The sequence below is a fragment of the Penaeus monodon genome, chromosome 40, assembly GCF_015228065.2.
Source record: "Penaeus monodon isolate SGIC_2016 chromosome 40, NSTDA_Pmon_1, whole genome shotgun sequence".
Taxonomy (NCBI): Eukaryota; Metazoa; Arthropoda; class Malacostraca; order Decapoda; family Penaeidae; genus Penaeus; species Penaeus monodon.
Window position 1 is genome coordinate 15,907,101 of NC_051425.1, and position 17,500 is coordinate 15,924,600.

General features: G+C 37.9%; 1 protein-coding gene across 1 annotated transcript in view; it reads left to right on the forward strand.

The window, feature by feature from the left end:
• The window catches only part of LOC119598164 (galactosylgalactosylxylosylprotein 3-beta-glucuronosyltransferase S-like), a 59,842-nt gene that overhangs the window by 13,520 nt on the left and 28,822 nt on the right, over nt 1-17,500 (forward strand). The window contains exon 2 of the mRNA XM_037947803.1: nt 10,900-11,052. Within this exon, the coding sequence (XP_037803731.1) occupies nt 10,907-11,052 (146 nt within the window). The 5' untranslated portion in view covers nt 10,900-10,906. The remainder of the gene's footprint in view (nt 1-10,899; nt 11,053-17,500) is intronic.

Genomic DNA, 17,500 nt, shown 5'->3' on the forward strand with positions numbered 1-17,500 from the left:
ATTATTAATTATTATTTTATTATTATTTTATTTTATTATTATTATTTATTTTATTATTATTATTTTTTTAATTACCGTTATTATAATAATAATAATAATAAAATAATAATAAAAAATAATTTTTATTATTATTATTTTAGATTATTTGTACTACTTTCTAGCTTTAGCTTTTTTGAGAGCCAATTAGGTATTTTTTCTACGAAAACATAATAAATCGAATGATTCGTCATTGTGTGTGTGTGTGTGTGTTTTTGTGTGTTTTTTGGTTTTTGGGTGTGTGGTTTTGTTGTGTGTGTGGTGTTGTGTGGGGTTTGTTTTTTGTGTGTGTGTGTGTGGTGGTGTGTGTGTGTTTTGTTTTTTTTTGGGGGGGGGGCATCACAAATTTAAATTTTATTGTCAATTAAAAATTCCTACCCAGAAACATTGGCTGCAATCGATCTCATAAAATATGAATTTCAATGAACTTCTATTTTTTTTCATTTTATATATCAATTACGGAAGTTTCTTGAGCATGAATGTGACGAAAAACATTGTGTGATAGTTGATAAATAATTAATTAAGTAAAATTATGAGTTCGCTAAAGATTTCTTATTTCTAAGGTATTTAAATTTTATTTTTGAATAACTAGGGGCCTTCGGAAATCGGATAACCTTATTACCTTGACAAATCTTGGAATATGCAAAAGGGGAATTGGAAAACAATCCCGCCTGTTTTTTTTAGTCCAGCAGTTTTATAAATAATTTTTTAAAAATTTATTTTAAATATTCATTTTACAACATATCTGAAATATTGCCCTTTAGCTTTTTATTTTTTGCTTTGGTATTTACCCCTCCCCCCCGTCCCTTGCTGTTATTGCCGATTGAGAGGGGGATTAGAAGAAAAACCCTTCCCTCACCCCTCACTTAAATTTAAATTTTTTGCATGGTCTTGTCTCCTCCCTCTTTCCTTTTTTTTTTCTTCTTCTCCTCTTTTGCCCAAAATTATCTTAATCGTTAATCATTCTTACCCCCTTCGCTACAATGCTTTATCAATGGCATATGACTTTTGAGTCTAGCACATTTATTTTTTTAACCCCTACCATTTTCATTTATTATCTATAATTCATAAAAAAAAAGGAGAATGGGTTGTAACTTAAATATTATTTTATAGAAGCCCCCCCTTATTCGTTCCCAAAACTGATGTCAGCCCGGCATACACATGGACAAAAATCTCGCGAAACCCATTAAAACATTTTTTATTCTGCTGTTAACCCATTAACCAGCCCGTAATGCGAGATCCAGAATAAATTGGACCGATGAAAATTTTCCCCTTATTCAGGGTAAATAAGAGAGGCCAGGAATTCTCAGATCTCTGCTATGGGGTGGGCACTTAGGAGTTTAAAGCCATTTGAAAAAAAAAAACAAATGACTGATGTTGTATTGCAGGATGTAAAACGTTTTGTTAATTTGTGGGGAAAGGATGAATATAGTAAACAGTAAAGGGAAAGTACTAGGTTCACAGGAATTAAGGGGGATACTGGGAAAAAATTTGGAGAAGGATTTAAGAGCGAGTAAAAAAGGGACACGGTCTGTAAGGGTGAAAAAGGGGGGTAAGGTTGTGGGAGGGGGTTTTGTGGATAGGGGGTCGTGTCCTAAGGAGATATAAACTGGGGGAAAACGACCCCCCTTGTGCCTTAATGAGGCCATTGCAATGTGTTAACATATTGTGTTATAGTATTTACTTTTCCCGATAGGAAAATATTTTAAAGCCGCTCTATGAAGTGGCTAGCTTTTGTTGATTCTAGTCCAAAGAATGTCAAATGTCTGTGAGATGTTTCATAGGCAAGGCTAGCTGGTGAATTAATGGGAAATGGCTTTTAACGCGGGGATAGAGGTTCAATCGTTTGCTTCCTAAAAGTGATAAATACTCGGAGAATGTAGAAGTGAGGTGTTATCTGACGCGCCAAAACGGAGTGTGCTCCCTCCCTACGGGGGTTTTTTAACCCCACGCGGTCGACGTTTGTGGACGACGCATTGTTGTAAGGTAACCAGTGGATTAATAGCTCTATCGAGAAGGAAGAACTGATGGTGTATAAATTACCTAAGCTATTTCTTCAGGATCAAAGATTCTTTAAGGGGGTGGATGGTTGGTAGAAATACAGTGAGGGGGCCAAGGGAGACCCAAACCCTCAAGTTCTAGTTTTTGGGAATACTGTACTGGGTTCTCGACAATGCACCGGTACCGCCGTAACCTTCAGTGGAAAAGGCGACACCAGTGCTAGGAAAAAGAACGAGCATCTAAAACAAAAGAGTTAGAAAGGGAAGCACGTAACGAACGTGTAGGTGTATTGCCGTGAATTTTGTATATAATGTGAAAATGTTTAATCTGAAGGTTGTCGGAAAATGTATTTGTGGCTAATTCATCTATCAAAGGGTACCAAAAAAAAGAGTTAGCCCTTTAAACTTTTACAGTGTCCCCTTCTGTTCTTGACCTGAAGTACCCTATAGGGACCGTCAAACGGGAGCGAGTTTGGATGCAATGCCGTTGGTTTTATTTTTTTTAAAAACTAGGGCGCCGGCCCCTTTTATTTTGCACGTGGGGGTTTATGCTGTTAGGAGTTATGACCCTAGCTTTGTGAGATATCCCCTTTGCCCTTTTGGAAAGCGATTTGTTTCTATTTAGGGATATTCTGCTACTGAGAATATTCGGGGTGAAGTCGGTATTGAAAAGGGCATACAGCAATCTCTTTTTAGGGCATACAGGGGGAAAAGGGGTGTCGCCAAGGGATGAATGAAAGGTCATTGATGCGGGCGAATTGTTTGGAGGGAGTCTTCCCAGTTATCAGATGTTGTATCTACCAGTGATCGCATAAAAGTTAGAATGGATCCGTTAAAGGGGCTCGGGTTATTCCTTTTGAGGGGCTATAAGGCAGGATATTGCCCGGGGAAAGTTTGTAGCTTTCATGTTTCCATGACCTATTTTGAAATTCCTCCTGTTTTCACACGAAAGACATAGGCGTGGTGTACTGTGAATGAAGTCTGGAAGCCTTTGCGACGACCCTCGCGGGTTTGTTTTTGGGCAGGAAAAGCTCACAGTATGTGCAAAGTTATCCACAAAACGAGAAATGTTTATTCCCCTAGTGTGGCGACAAAACCCGAAAAAAATCACAGGGGACTTTCTCAAAAGGGAAATCCGGAAATTTTGAAGCGTAAGGCTGGGCGGGCTGGGTTGGAACCCCTTGAAATGTGGACAGAGCCTTCATGACTTAACATGCCCCTTAACCTTAGTAAAGAGGGGAGGGAGAAATATCTCTCTCGAGCCAAATTTGGGTGGCCTTTTAGACGCCGCGGGCGCTGCTTTTGCGTGACTCATGCACGACTGAAGGCTCTCGGTTTGTTGATTTTGGGAAACCATAACCTCTGTCGTAAAAACCCGCGTCCCCTAATTTCCTTGGGGTACTTTTCTGAAAGGGGGGCCGCTGTTCCAAAGAAATTTTTTTTTGGGGGGCGGGGAAAATGGGGTTCGCCTCGTTTTTCTAGCTTTCTATTAGTCCTTATAAAGGGGGTCCCCCTCCGGGGAATTTCCATCCCGGAGGGAAGGGTCGGGGGTTGGCTGCAGTTTCAACAGGCGCAAAAGAGGGAGGTTTCCCAATTTGGGGAGTGGGGGAAACATTGAAGCCCTTACGGATTTTCGAATGCAGAAGTGGCAAAGGGTCCGGGGAAAAAATCACGTCTCTTTTCCAGCAAATCCCAAAAAACGGTGAGGTTTTGCTAGAACCGGGCCCCCGTATATATAGCCCCTTAAAAAAAAAAAATTTTTTTTTAAAAATTTTTAAAAAAATACGAATTTAAATTACCTTTGGGGGACCTGGTTAAATATTTAATTTTATTTATAAAACAATAAATTAAAAAAATGGTAAATATAATTTTTTTTTATTAAAAATATTTTATATTATAAATATTTTTTTAATTTATTAATAGAATAATTTATATATATATAATATTATATATATATATATATATATAATTATATTATAATATATATTTTTATATATATATATATATATTTTAATATATGGGATATATATATATATATAATTATATATATAATAAAAATTATATATATAATATAAATATATATATATATATATTTTATATATATTTATTATTATAATTATATATATATATATATGTTTTTAAATATAAAAGGTTACGTTTATGGGGAACCCCCTCAAAAACGCCCCCTAAAGAAAAATACCCTTTGAGGGGAATACTGAGACGATGATTTTTTTAATCGACTGAAGGCATTACTAGTTGCGCACCTGTTCTTGCCTTCCCCAATTTCGAGTTCCCCTTTGTACTCAAATGCCCTAACGAGGTTGGGCACACCGTCACCAGAAGGTAGTGGAAACTCGTCCCATCCCTTTGCAGCGGTCACTGAAACGTGCAGAGCGGTCGTATCATACACGACCGCGAATTACTAGCAATTACCTGGGCACTCCGTTATTTCCGGGAGTTGGTGCTCGGATATAAGATTGACGTGCATACTTTCCCGCGCACCTTTGCCACTTACTGCGGATTCGAAGTCCAGTAAGTCTATCAAAGTTCCTCCTAGCCACAAAAATTGTCAAAACCACCCTCGGTCGCCCGGTGTTAGCTAACCTGCTAGCCAAACCCCTTGACCCCCCTCCCCGGGTGGGTTCCCCCGGGGTCACGGAGGACCCCTGTATAAGGACATAAAAAAAGCAGAAAGAGGCGAACCCCTTAGGTCCGGTAGGCCGCCTCCCGGTCAAACAATTTTTTTTAGGAGACAGCGGCCTCCTCTTCAGAAAAGCTAATCCAAGGAAAAATTTAAGGGGTCGGGTTTTACGACAAGGTTATAGTGATTCCCGAATCAAAACGAACCGAGAGTCCTTTAGCTCGTGCAGACACGCGAAGGCCCCGCGGGGTCATAAGGCCTCCCAAAGGGGTCGAAAAGATACTTCTTCCCTCTCCTCATTACTAAGGTTAAGAGGCATGTTAAGTCATGAAGGCTCTGTCCACATTTCAAGGGGTATCCCAACCAGCCCGCCCCAGCCTTACGCTACGACATTCCGGATTTCCCTTTTGAGAAAGTCTCCTGTGACTCTTTTTCGGGTTTTGTCGCCACACGTAGTGGGAATAAACATATTCTCGTATTCGTGGATAACTTTACACGATACTGTGAGCTAGTTCCTGTCCCAAACAAATCCGCGAAGGTCGTCGCAAAGGCTCTGCATGACTTCATTCAAAGATACACCACGCCTGTGTACTTCTCGTGTGACAACGGGACGGAATTTCAAAATGAGGTCATGGATAACCTATGTAAGCTACTAAACATTACCCGGGTCAATATCCTGCCTTATAGACCTCAGAGCAACGGAATAACCGAGCGCCTCAACGGATCCATTCTAACATTTATGCGATCACTGGTAGATACAACATCTGATAACTGGGACGACTCCCTCCTAACAATTCAGTCCGCTATCAATAGCACCTTTCATTCATCCCTTGGCGACACCCCACATTTCCTCCTTATGGCACTGACAAGAGATTGCTGTATGACCTTTTTCATACCAGACTTCAGCCCGAATATTCTGACAGTTACGCAGAATATCTCCTAAATAGAAACAAAATCGCATTCCAGAAGGCGAAGGAGTATCTCACAAAGTCTAGGGATCATATACTCTCTAACCAGCATAAGATCGCACGTGCAAAGTCAATAGGTGCCGGCGCCCTAGTTTTTAAGAAAATACACACCAACGACGCATTGCATCCAAACTCGCTCCTCGCTTTGACGGTCCCTATAGGGTACTTCAGGTCAAGAACAGCAAGGCACACTGTAAATGTTTAAGGTCTAACTCTTTTGTTTGGTACCACTTCGATAGACTGAAGTTAGCCAACAAATACTATGTACACGACAACACTTCAGATTAATACATTCTCACATTATATACAAAATTCTACGGCAATACACCTACAGCGTTCGTTACGTGCTTCCTTGCTAACTCTTTCGTTTCAGATGCTCGTTCTCTTGTTCCTAGCACTGGTGTCGCCCTTTGCCCACTGACAGGTTACGTGCGGTACCCGGTGCATTAGTCGAGAACCTAGGTACAGTATTCCCAATAGCTAGTAACATTGAGGTTAGGGTCTCCCTTGGCCCCCTCACTGATATTTCTAGCCTAACCATCCACCACCTTAATGAGATACTTAGACTCCGTGAAGAAATAGCTGAGGATAATTTATCACACCATCAATTCTTCCTTCTCGATAGAGCTATTAACTCCACTGTGTTTACCTTACAACAATTCGTCGTCCACAAACGTCGATCACGCCGTGGATTAATAAACCTCGTAGGGAAGGTAGCACACTCACTTTTCGGCGTCGTCGACGATAACACGCTCACTTCTACATTCTCCGAGTATCATTCGACCTTGTCTACGGTAAGCAAGCGATTTGATACCTCTATCCACGCGATTAACGCCATTTCCGATTACATTCACCAGCTACGCCTTGCCTATAGAAACATCTCACAGACATTTGACATTCTTAGGACTAGAATCAACAACGCTAGCCACTTCATAGAGCTGGCGTTTAACGTATTCTCCTATCAGGTAACAGTAAATACTATAACACAATATGTTAACACATTTGTCAATGGCCTCATTAAGGCATCAAGGGGGATCGTTTCCTCCAGTCTTATATCTCCTTAGGACATCGACCCCATCATCCAGCAAGCCACCTCCGACAACCTTACCCCTCTATTCACCCTTACAGACCGTGTCCCTTTCTACTCTGCTCTTAAGTCCTTCCTCACAATTTCCGGAGTATCCGTCTTAATTCCTGTGAAACCTAGTACTTCCTTCACTGTTTACTATATTCATCCTTTTCCTCACAAAATTAACAACACGTTTTACATCCTGCAAGTACAACACTCAGTCATTCGATTTTTTTTCTTCAAATGGCTTCAACACTCCTAAGTGCCACCCACATACGCAGAGATTCTGAGAATTTTCCGTGGCCATCTCTTATTTTACCGTGAACTAAGGGAAATTATCATCGGTCCAATTTATTCATGGATCTCGCATTACGGGCTGGTTAATGGGTTAAGCAGCATGAATAAATAATGTTCTTACATGTGTTCGCGAGATTTTTGTCCATGTGTATGCCGTCTGACATCAGCTTGGGAATCGAATACATGTGGGCTTTCTATAAAATAATATTTAAGCTTACAATCCATTCTCCTTTATTTTATGTAATTATAGATAATAAATGAAAATGGTAGATGGTTAAGAAAATAAATGTGCTAGACATCAAAAGTCATATAGCACATTGATAAAGCATTGTAGCGAAGAGGGTAAGAATGAGTTAACGATTAAGATAATTGGACAGAAGAGGAGAATGAAGAAAAAGAAAAGGAAAGAGGGAGGAGACAAGACCATGCAAAATTAATTGAAGTGAGGGATGAGGTAAGGGTTCTTCTTCTAATCCCCCTCTCAATACGGCAATAACGAGCAAGGGACGGGGGGGAGGGGTAATACCAATGCAAATATTAAAATTGCATAAAGACAATATTTCAGATATGTTGTAAGTGAATATTACAGATAAATTTTTAAAAAATATATGATACAAACTGCTGGACTAAAAAGAAACAGGCTTGCATATGATTCTTCCAATTCCCTTTCGCATATTCCAAGTATTAGTCAAGGTAATAAGGTTATCCGAATTTCCGAAGGCCCATAGTTATTCAAACAGTAAATATTTAAATACCTTAGAAATAAGAAATCTTTAGCGTAACTCATAATTGTACTTAACTTAATTATTTATCAACATAATCACACAATGTTTGTCGTCACATTCCATGCATCAAGAAACTTCCGTAATTGATATATAAGTGAAACAAATAGAAGTTCATTGCAATATTCATATTTCATGAGACTGCGGACTTGCAGCCAATGTTTCTGGAGTAGGAATTGATAATTGACAATAAATTAATTAGTGATGCACACACACACACACACACACACACACACACACACACACACACACACACACACACACACACACACACACACACACACACACACACACACACACACACATATGACTGAATCATTCGATTTATTATGTTACGTAGAAAAGATACCTAATTGGCTCTCAAAATGACTAAAGCTAGAAAAGTAGTACAAGTAATCTAATAATAATAATAATAATAATTATTATTATTATTATTATTATTATTATTATTATTATAATAACGGTAATAATAATAATAATAATAATAATAATAATAATAATAATGATAATAATAATAATAATAATAATAATAATAATAATAATAATAATAATTTAACAACAACCAAAGAAGGCTATATTCCTCGCTGCGAGAAGGAAACCAAACAGAACAACAAAGAATACCACCTCCCAACCCCGACGAAACGAAAGAATATTGGGAAGGAATATGGACAACAAGTAAAGATCACAACAAAGAAGCTGAATGGTTAAAAGAAATAAAAAAAGAAAAAGTAACATCTAACAATAATAACTTTACAATAACCTTAACAGCAATTAGGAAACAACTAACAAAAACAGCAAACTGGAAAGCACCCGGAGCTGACCAAGTACAAGGTTATTGGATTAAAAACTTTAGGTCACTTCATTCAAGAATAACAACAAATTTACAACAGATAATAACAGAAAGTCAAACCCCAGAATGGCTAACAACAGGCAGGATCGTTTTAATAATAAAAGATACAGCGCTAGGAAATTAGAGTAACAAATTACAGACCAATTACTTGCCTACCATTAATGTGGAAATTGCTTACCGGTACAATTTACGAACACCTGTACCAACATCTTGAGGAAAACAACATCATCCCTCCAGAACAAAAAGGATGTAGAAAAGGGACCAGAGGAACAAAAGACCACCTCCTCATAGACAAGCTCATACTAAAACAAGCCAAACAAAAGAAAAAAGACCTAATAAAAAACAGCATGGAAAAATGGAGGACAATATTAACAGCGGAAGATAAAGAACTATACGAGATAAAGATCAGAAGAGGTATTTTTCAAGGAGACTCACTGCCTCCTCTACTATTCATAATGACATTAATACCCTTAACAACAATGCTGAATAAGAAGAAAGAAGGATATAAGATCAATAAAAATTATAAAATAAACCATCTACTATACATGGATGATCTTAAAATATTTGCACACAATGAAAATGAGATAACCACATTAGTAAAAGAAGTACAGCAATTCAGCCAGGACATCGGCATGGAATTCGGAATTAATAAATGTGGAGTGCTAAACATCAAAAATGGAAGAGTAACACATACTGACGGAATCGAAGTCGGGGAAAACATCATCAAAATATCGAAACAGACGGTTACAAATATCTAGGGATATTAGAATATGATAACATAAAACATGAAGATATGAAAGCAAAAATTAAAAGAGAATACCTCAAAAGAATAAGAGCTATTCTAAAATCGGAGCTAAACGGAGGGAACACGATAAAAGCCATCAACACCTGGGCTATACCTGTGCTACGATATTCGGCAGGTATAATAGACTGGACAAAGCTAGAACAACAGAAAATAGACAGAAAAAACAGAAAACTGATGACTATCTACCATTCTTTGCACCCAAGAGCGTGCACGGCAAGATTATACCTAAAGAGAAGTGAAGGAGGTAGAGGATTAATAAGCGCAGAAGAAGCCATCAGAACCGAATGCTGCGCCCTGGGCCAATATATAAAGGAATCTACCAACCCAATCCTAAGATTGGCCTGGACCAACAATATAATAACAGAAAACGAAGATAGCAAATCATACAAAGAGAGAATGACAGAGGAGAAAAGAACTGAATGGATAGAAAAACCTCTCGCAGGGCAATACCATCGCCAAGTACAAGAAATCCAGGACAAGAACAGCTGGAACTGGTTAAAAAGAGGAGAAATAAAAAAAGAAACAGAGGGACTAATAACATCAGCCCAAGATCAAGCTCTAAGAACCAGAGTAATAAGAGCAAGAATAGAAGATAGAGGGGGAAATACAAAGTGCAGAATGTGCGGCCAAAAGGATGAGACCATAAATCACATCACCAGTGAATGCTCCAAATTGGCACAGAAGGAGTATAAAAGGAGGCACGACAAAGTAGCCACAGCAGTACACTGGGCACTTTGCAAACACCACAAACTCCCTAGTACAGCAGACGTATGGTACAAGCACGAGCCACAGGCAGTAGTAGAAGATGAAAACACAAAATTACTATGGGACCAATACATACAAACAGACCAAGAGGTCCAAGCTCGAAGACCAGACATAGTAATAATAAGAAAAGACAAAGAAGAATTTGACATAATAGACATACCGGTACCATACGATTCCAGAATAATAGAAAAAGAACGAGAAAAAATAGAAAAATATCAAGATCTTAAGTTCCAAATGGCAAGATGTTGGAAGATGAAAGGAAAAGTAATACCAATAGTGATAGGAGCATTAGGAGCTATGCCACCAAAGCTGGATGAATATCTAAAAAGAATTGGGTGCGACAGAATACATCCTGGCCTAATACAAAAAAGTGTGTTACTCAGCTCAGCTGGAATATTAAGAAGAATCCTCGACACTTAGGACACAGGCAGTGCCCCGTGAAGAGTCTCAAAAATAAAGACAAGAGAAAAATACCAGTAACATCAACTGTGAAACTAGTTCAATAATTAATAATAATAATGATAATAATAATAATAATAATAATAATGGTAATAACAATAATGATAATAATAATAACAGTGATAATAATAACAATAACAACAGTAATATTTATAATGATAACACTATATATATCTGTGTGTGTGTCACACAGAGCATCCTTTATCTTCTCTCTCTTCCTCACACAGGACTATCATGGCGCCCCGACGGGAGCAGTTCTACATCCTACTAGCCGCGTCCTTCGCCCTCGCTATCCTCACTTTCTTCGAGTTTTCAGAGAAAGATAAAGACGGCGTCAGAGTGAGCCCAGTGTTGCTAGACTCTCCGACAGGCTCCACTGGGTAAGGAAGGTAGACAGATAGATCGATAGCTTAATAGATAGATAGACAGATTTATTAGATAGATAGACAGATTAATAGATATTTTAGATAGATTAGTAGATAAATAGATAGATTAATAGACAGATAAATAGATAGATAGAAAAATTAATATATAGATAAATTGATAGATGGATAGATAGAAAGATTAATAGATAGATAGATAGATTATTAGACAGAGAGACAGATACATTCATAGATAGACAGAATAATATATAGACATAGATTAACAGACAGATGAATATATTAGTAGAGAGACAGACAGACTAATAGAGAGATAAATAAATAGATTAATAGACAGATAGATAGATTAAGAGATAGACAGACAAGGAGATTAATAGATAGATAGATAGCTCGGTATACAGATAGGTAGGTAAATAGGTAGGTAGGTTGCGAAATGGGTGGGTAGACTGATTAAAAGGTAGGTGAGTAATAAATAACTACGTGGGATGGCATATTGATAGGTAGCTAAGTAGATAGGGTAGCGGGCTGATAGGTAGGTAGATAAATAAGAAGATAGAGAGGTTGATGGACAGATGGCCATACCTTGTAAAGGCAAACAGATACGTAGATTGCTAAATAGAGTAAGTGATCAAATGGCATAAAAATATTTGTGTATATGTACATAAATAAGTTAAGTAAACACACACACACACACACACACACACACACACACACACACACACACACACACACACACACACACACACACACACACACACACACACACACACATATATATATATATATATATATATATATATATATATATATATATAGAGAGAGAGAGAGAGAGAGAGAGAGAGAGAGAGAGAGAGAGAGAGAGAGAGAGAGAGAGAGAGAGAGAGAGAGAGAGAGAGAGACTTACACACACATAAAATATATATCGTAAACAGACATCAGACGCAACGGACAAAATCTTTAGACTTTCAATAATGTGTCTGTTGGGAGTGTCGTCAGCTGACTGCCCTTTTCAGGGCTTGAAAATGTCAGTATTGTGAATGCAAAGGAGAAAGCTAGTTATAGAAGAAAGCTAACATTATGTTTAACATTTCGTGGTAATGTGTAATTCACAATGTCATTGGTAAGCCTAGCGATTAAGGACAGCACTGATCTATTTAAATGACTCCTAGATTCCTTAAAATGTATATATATATTGAGAGATACATTACTATCCTCTTTTAAATGCATTTCACCCTGTAGTTACTCCTGACTATTCATTTTAATGAATTCAAAACGGTTGCCCATGTAAAGCGAAATACGTCTTATTATATGTAGGTTGTTGTCTTTAATTTTACTGAGACAGATCATATTAACCTATATATATATATATATATATATATATATATATATATATATATATATATATATATATATATATATATATATATATCATGTAACACAATCAACTAAAGTATATGTTTTCATCAGAAAATATTATCACGACATTTATATTAGAGTATTTAATGTAAGATTGGAAGATTAACCGTAGACTTTGCTCTTTAATCGCATGGATGGATTGCTTGTCACCTTTTCCCCATTTCTGGTGAACGTTTACCGCCCGTAGAGACCTCAGTCACACAAATTTGATTCGAGCCGTTGTGTTTGGTTCATGGTTAGTGATATGTCATAAAGTCTGCTAATGATGCCCACAGTATATTTAAATCATAATCCATTAATAAAATTAAGTTTTGTATATCAGTTGTACGTGTGAGTAAGAGGAGGTTGGCGCGAAGAAACAAATGTGAATGATATTTTTAAGTCGAGGAGAAAAGAATATGCTGAGATTTATTGCTGGTGTAAGGTTAGGGAAGAAGTAATATTGTTCGGAGGTATTTGAGTGTTCGTCATTGTAGGTATCTTGGAGCGACAGTATAATATATGTATCAACTTTGTGTTTATTATTCATATTCATTTAACGATTACTTTCTCTACAGCATTTCCATATCTATTTACCTCCTCCGGTAGGGATAGAAACATTTGCATTATCGAATAATCTAACATATCTTGTCGCCTCATACAGGATATTGCGTGTGCATTTTGGTAAGTATGCACGTCCCGCCCTTGCTGGATCTAGCCCTCCCCTCCATCACTTCGTTCAATCAACCTCCGAACACATCTGCCGAGGCAACAGGTGGTCTCCAAATCAAGCCGAACTTTTGAATGCTATTGCTGAACTCATTACCCTTTCAGTGAACAGGTGTTATGTTAATGTAACAGTTAACTCGCGACATTATGAAATATACCTGCTTCTACGTTATTAGTTTTCTCCTTCTCTTTCTTTATGCCTTTATGCCCTCTCTTTATTTCTCCCTCTCTCTCACCATCCAAACACACACGCACATGCACACGCACACACACGCGCGCGCGCGCGCGCGCGCGCGTATGTATGCACGCAAGTACATACATACAGTTTGCTTGCTTGAGAGATTTGCGAAGTTCTGGCTTCGCCCGGGCCTTTCACTTATGACCCGGCCTGTGTCAGCTCTTTATGGCTGTCTCATTTGTTTGTCTGACACTCGGTGCTTACCGTGGCGGTGGGATTGCCAGCAGGCGCTCCTGTAGCCGTGGTGTAAGCATCTCGCATAATCTCTTTACCAGCACGACGGCTGTGTTCTGCGGGCTTTGTCTTAGGAATTGCGTGTGCACGCAATTCTCTAAGTAATGTACAAGTGTGGCGTTCGGCTCGCCGCAATGCATGCAAAACCTCTCTTCACGTTCTATGGTTTGTATAATCTGCCATGCACAGTGGTAACCTAGGCGCATTCTGTGCAGAATGACTTCGGTACCTCTGTTGCTTATTTCAGAGAGTGCCAGTGGTTCATAGCTTGTGGCATCTGAGTACCAGCTGGCCGAGGGGGAATATCTCGTTTCCTCTCTGTGAAGCTGCAGGAGGAAGGAGTTGGCCGTCACCGTACACTTCCTCCTAAGTAATTTTCGGCTCTGATGTATTATCATGGGATTAGGGGGCATACCCCTGCCCTATGTATGTATGTACTTGTACTACCCCCACCCCCCCCTCCAACTGCAGGCGAACCATCTACGTGGTAACGGGAACCTACCAGCGGTCCAATCAGATACCAGAGATGACCCAGCTGGCTCAGACCTTGAAGCTCGTGCCGGACGTGCACTGGATCGTGGCCGAGGACACCCGCGTGGAGAACGAGAGGCTCATCCAATACCTCTTGTCCACGGGTATTTCATTCACGTACCTCAAAAGTGAGTCTTTGTTGCGGGGATGTTCGAGATGTGTTTAAGCGTGATATGACGACGCCGATGAAGATGATGATAATGTTAATTGTGTTAATAATAACAATAATAATAATGTTAGTGGTAATGAATAGAGTAATAATAGTGACGATAATAACAATTATAACAATGGTAATGGCAGCAATTATACCACCAATAATAATAGTAACAATAATAATAGATTATAATAATAATTATTATTATTATTATTATCATCATAACTATTATTATTATAATACGAACAATGATGATAATCATAATAGTGATGGTGATGATGACAATGATGATAATAATATAATAGTAATGAGAGTAATAATGATAGTAGTAATAATAAAAATACCGATGATAATGACAGCAATGATAACAGTAATAGTAATAATGATAAAGATAATAGTAATAATGATAATAAACAAATAGTAATAATAACGATAATAATACTAATAGGAATGATAAGGATAAGATTATAATGATACCAACATTATTGATCATAATAATAGTAACAGCAGTGACAATGATTGTAACAGTAATGTATACTAATAACGATGATAATGACGATAATATGACGATGATAGTTACAGTAATTATAGTTCCTAATAAAAATGTCTATATTAATAATGACAGTCCCACTCTATCTGTCTCCCTGCTACCCTCTCCCCTTCCTTTATTCCCTTCCTCTCTCTCTCCCCCACACATTCCTATCCTTTCCAGCTCCCATGCCCCGCCAACTCCTGAAGTGGCGACATCCTCCCAAGGGCGTTCCCAACCGTCGCGCCGCCCTCGCCTGGATCCGCAAGAACGCCAAGACGGGCGTAGTCTACTTCGCTGACGACGATAATGCTTATGACTACAGGCTGTTCGAAGAGGTGAGGGAAAGGGAAGAGAGAGAGAGAGAGAGAGAGAGAGAGAGAGAGAGAGAGAGAGAGAGAGAAAGAGAGAGAGAGAGAGAGAGAGAAAGTCTCTTTGATTATTTATTCCTTTTATTTATTATGGTAGTATGATAGACGGGTTGAGAAGTCTATAGGCTGGCTGCCAAATGTCTCTAGTGTTTTTATATGAAGCGTATCTAACAAGTCACTCATAACCGACGGCTTCTGTGTAAGTCTAAAACAAAAGGGAGACCTAAATCAACACGGGAAATGAAAAGTTCGTAGCCTAGCTCGGTTGGTGCATCCTCTGATCGTGCTAGGCAGAGACATAAGCAGGACCAAGTTCCATGCACGTTGAACTGGACTAACACTGTCCTGGTGTAGCGTGTGTGCGTTTATAGGTATGAGTGGATTATCAGTACTATATGGGAAATATTATTATTATTATTATTATTATTATTATTATCATTATCACTATTATTATTATTATTATTATTATTATTATTATTATTATTATTATTATTATTATTTAGCCAAGTATGGAATACAAAAATTATATAGAAAGTGTTTTACGTACATAAATGTCAATAATAGTTTTAGTCCAAAACTACCAGATTAAAAGGGTACAGAAGGTGTAGCGGTAAAACCGACTTCATTTGCAATAAGGTCACTGGGTAAATATGTATATGAATGGAATATGTGACATGAGCCTTACAGAAAAAGGTGGAGGGAGGAGTGGGGGGAAGGGGGAGGGACAGAGGAGATGGGAAATAGCATCAACCGTATACTTCTGATTCAGTTAATATCATCATTATCACTAATACTATTATGAGTAGTAGTAGTGGTAGTAGTAGTAGTATCATTAATATTTTCATTACCATCATCCCTATTGTTTTAATGTAATATAATTACATATACAACCATTCAACAATTTTTTCCTGTCTGTTCGTACTTTACGTTTATCACAATTGAATAATACATATATATATATATATATATATATATATATATATATATATATATATATATATAGATATAGATAGATGATAGATAGATAATATATATACATATATATAATATAATATATATATATATATATATATATATATATATATGTGTGTGTGTGTGTGTGTGTGTGTGTGTGTGTGTGTGTGTGTGTGGGTGTGTGTGTGTGTGTGTGTGTGTGTGTATATCTTAAACTCCTCACACTTCCTCCTGGCATTGTCCGTCACTTTATATGTTTGGCATCATATTGCGGGGTCTCGGGTAAGTGGATGATACGGTGTGAGGGGGGGGGGGGGCAGCGGTCCTAGCAGAAAAATTCATATGGAGAATAATTAGTTATTTTAAGAGGCATAGTATGACCTTCGGAACATCTGTTTTCGTAAGCTGGGGAATTAACTAGTGACCGACGAAGCCGCCTGAAGGGAGAAAATGCAAACAAGGTCTTATTTCTGAACAATTATCCTCAGAACAAATTTTACTGTGGCTAATTCTCCGCAGCCACAGTTTATTCCCCTGATTTCACATGATTTATCTTGAAGTCCACAATCATATTTTGATGTTAATGTGAGTTAACCTCTGTTATATGGAAATTCTGCAAGGGTGTGAACCTTTTTTTCAATGTGATGTGGTGATAACCGTACTTAAATTTGGTTGTATTTTTCAGGAATATATTTATTGATTTAAGTCCTTTCTTAACATAAATGCCACATCGATTTCAAAAGAAAATTTATTAGGAGGGAGATGAAACGAGGGTTGGAAGGAGGATATGCTATACGTTTTTCCCCTTGTGGGAAGGGAATTATCTCAAAAGAGATCTTGAGAGTGGATCATTATCACGTAGACACCTCTGGTAATTCGGAGTACTCGCTTAAGTCTGTCTTTTGCTGCCTGTCCTAGTAGATGAATCAGAGAACTGAATGAAGCAAAGTATCTAATATTACTGCTTATTCATTAGGGACGAATGTGTGAAGAGACAAGTGTGTCCAGAAACACTACATTCAGATACTAAGCCCAGAACAATTTGACTGTTTAGTCGGGCGCCCTAGCAGAGAGAGAGAGACAAGGTGAAACAAAATGCTGTAGGCTGTAGAGGTTATAAACCTCCCTTCCCCGTGGGTTATGAACAAAAAAATTACATGTGTAATATAAATGTAAAGTACATAATTTAACCGATAATGAATGTTTTAAACAGTTACATAGACACCTATTTTAGTTTGTTATTAAAATTGTATAGTACAAAATTAGAATATATTTCCAGCATTATACATACTAGGTGAGCTCAAAAATCAATA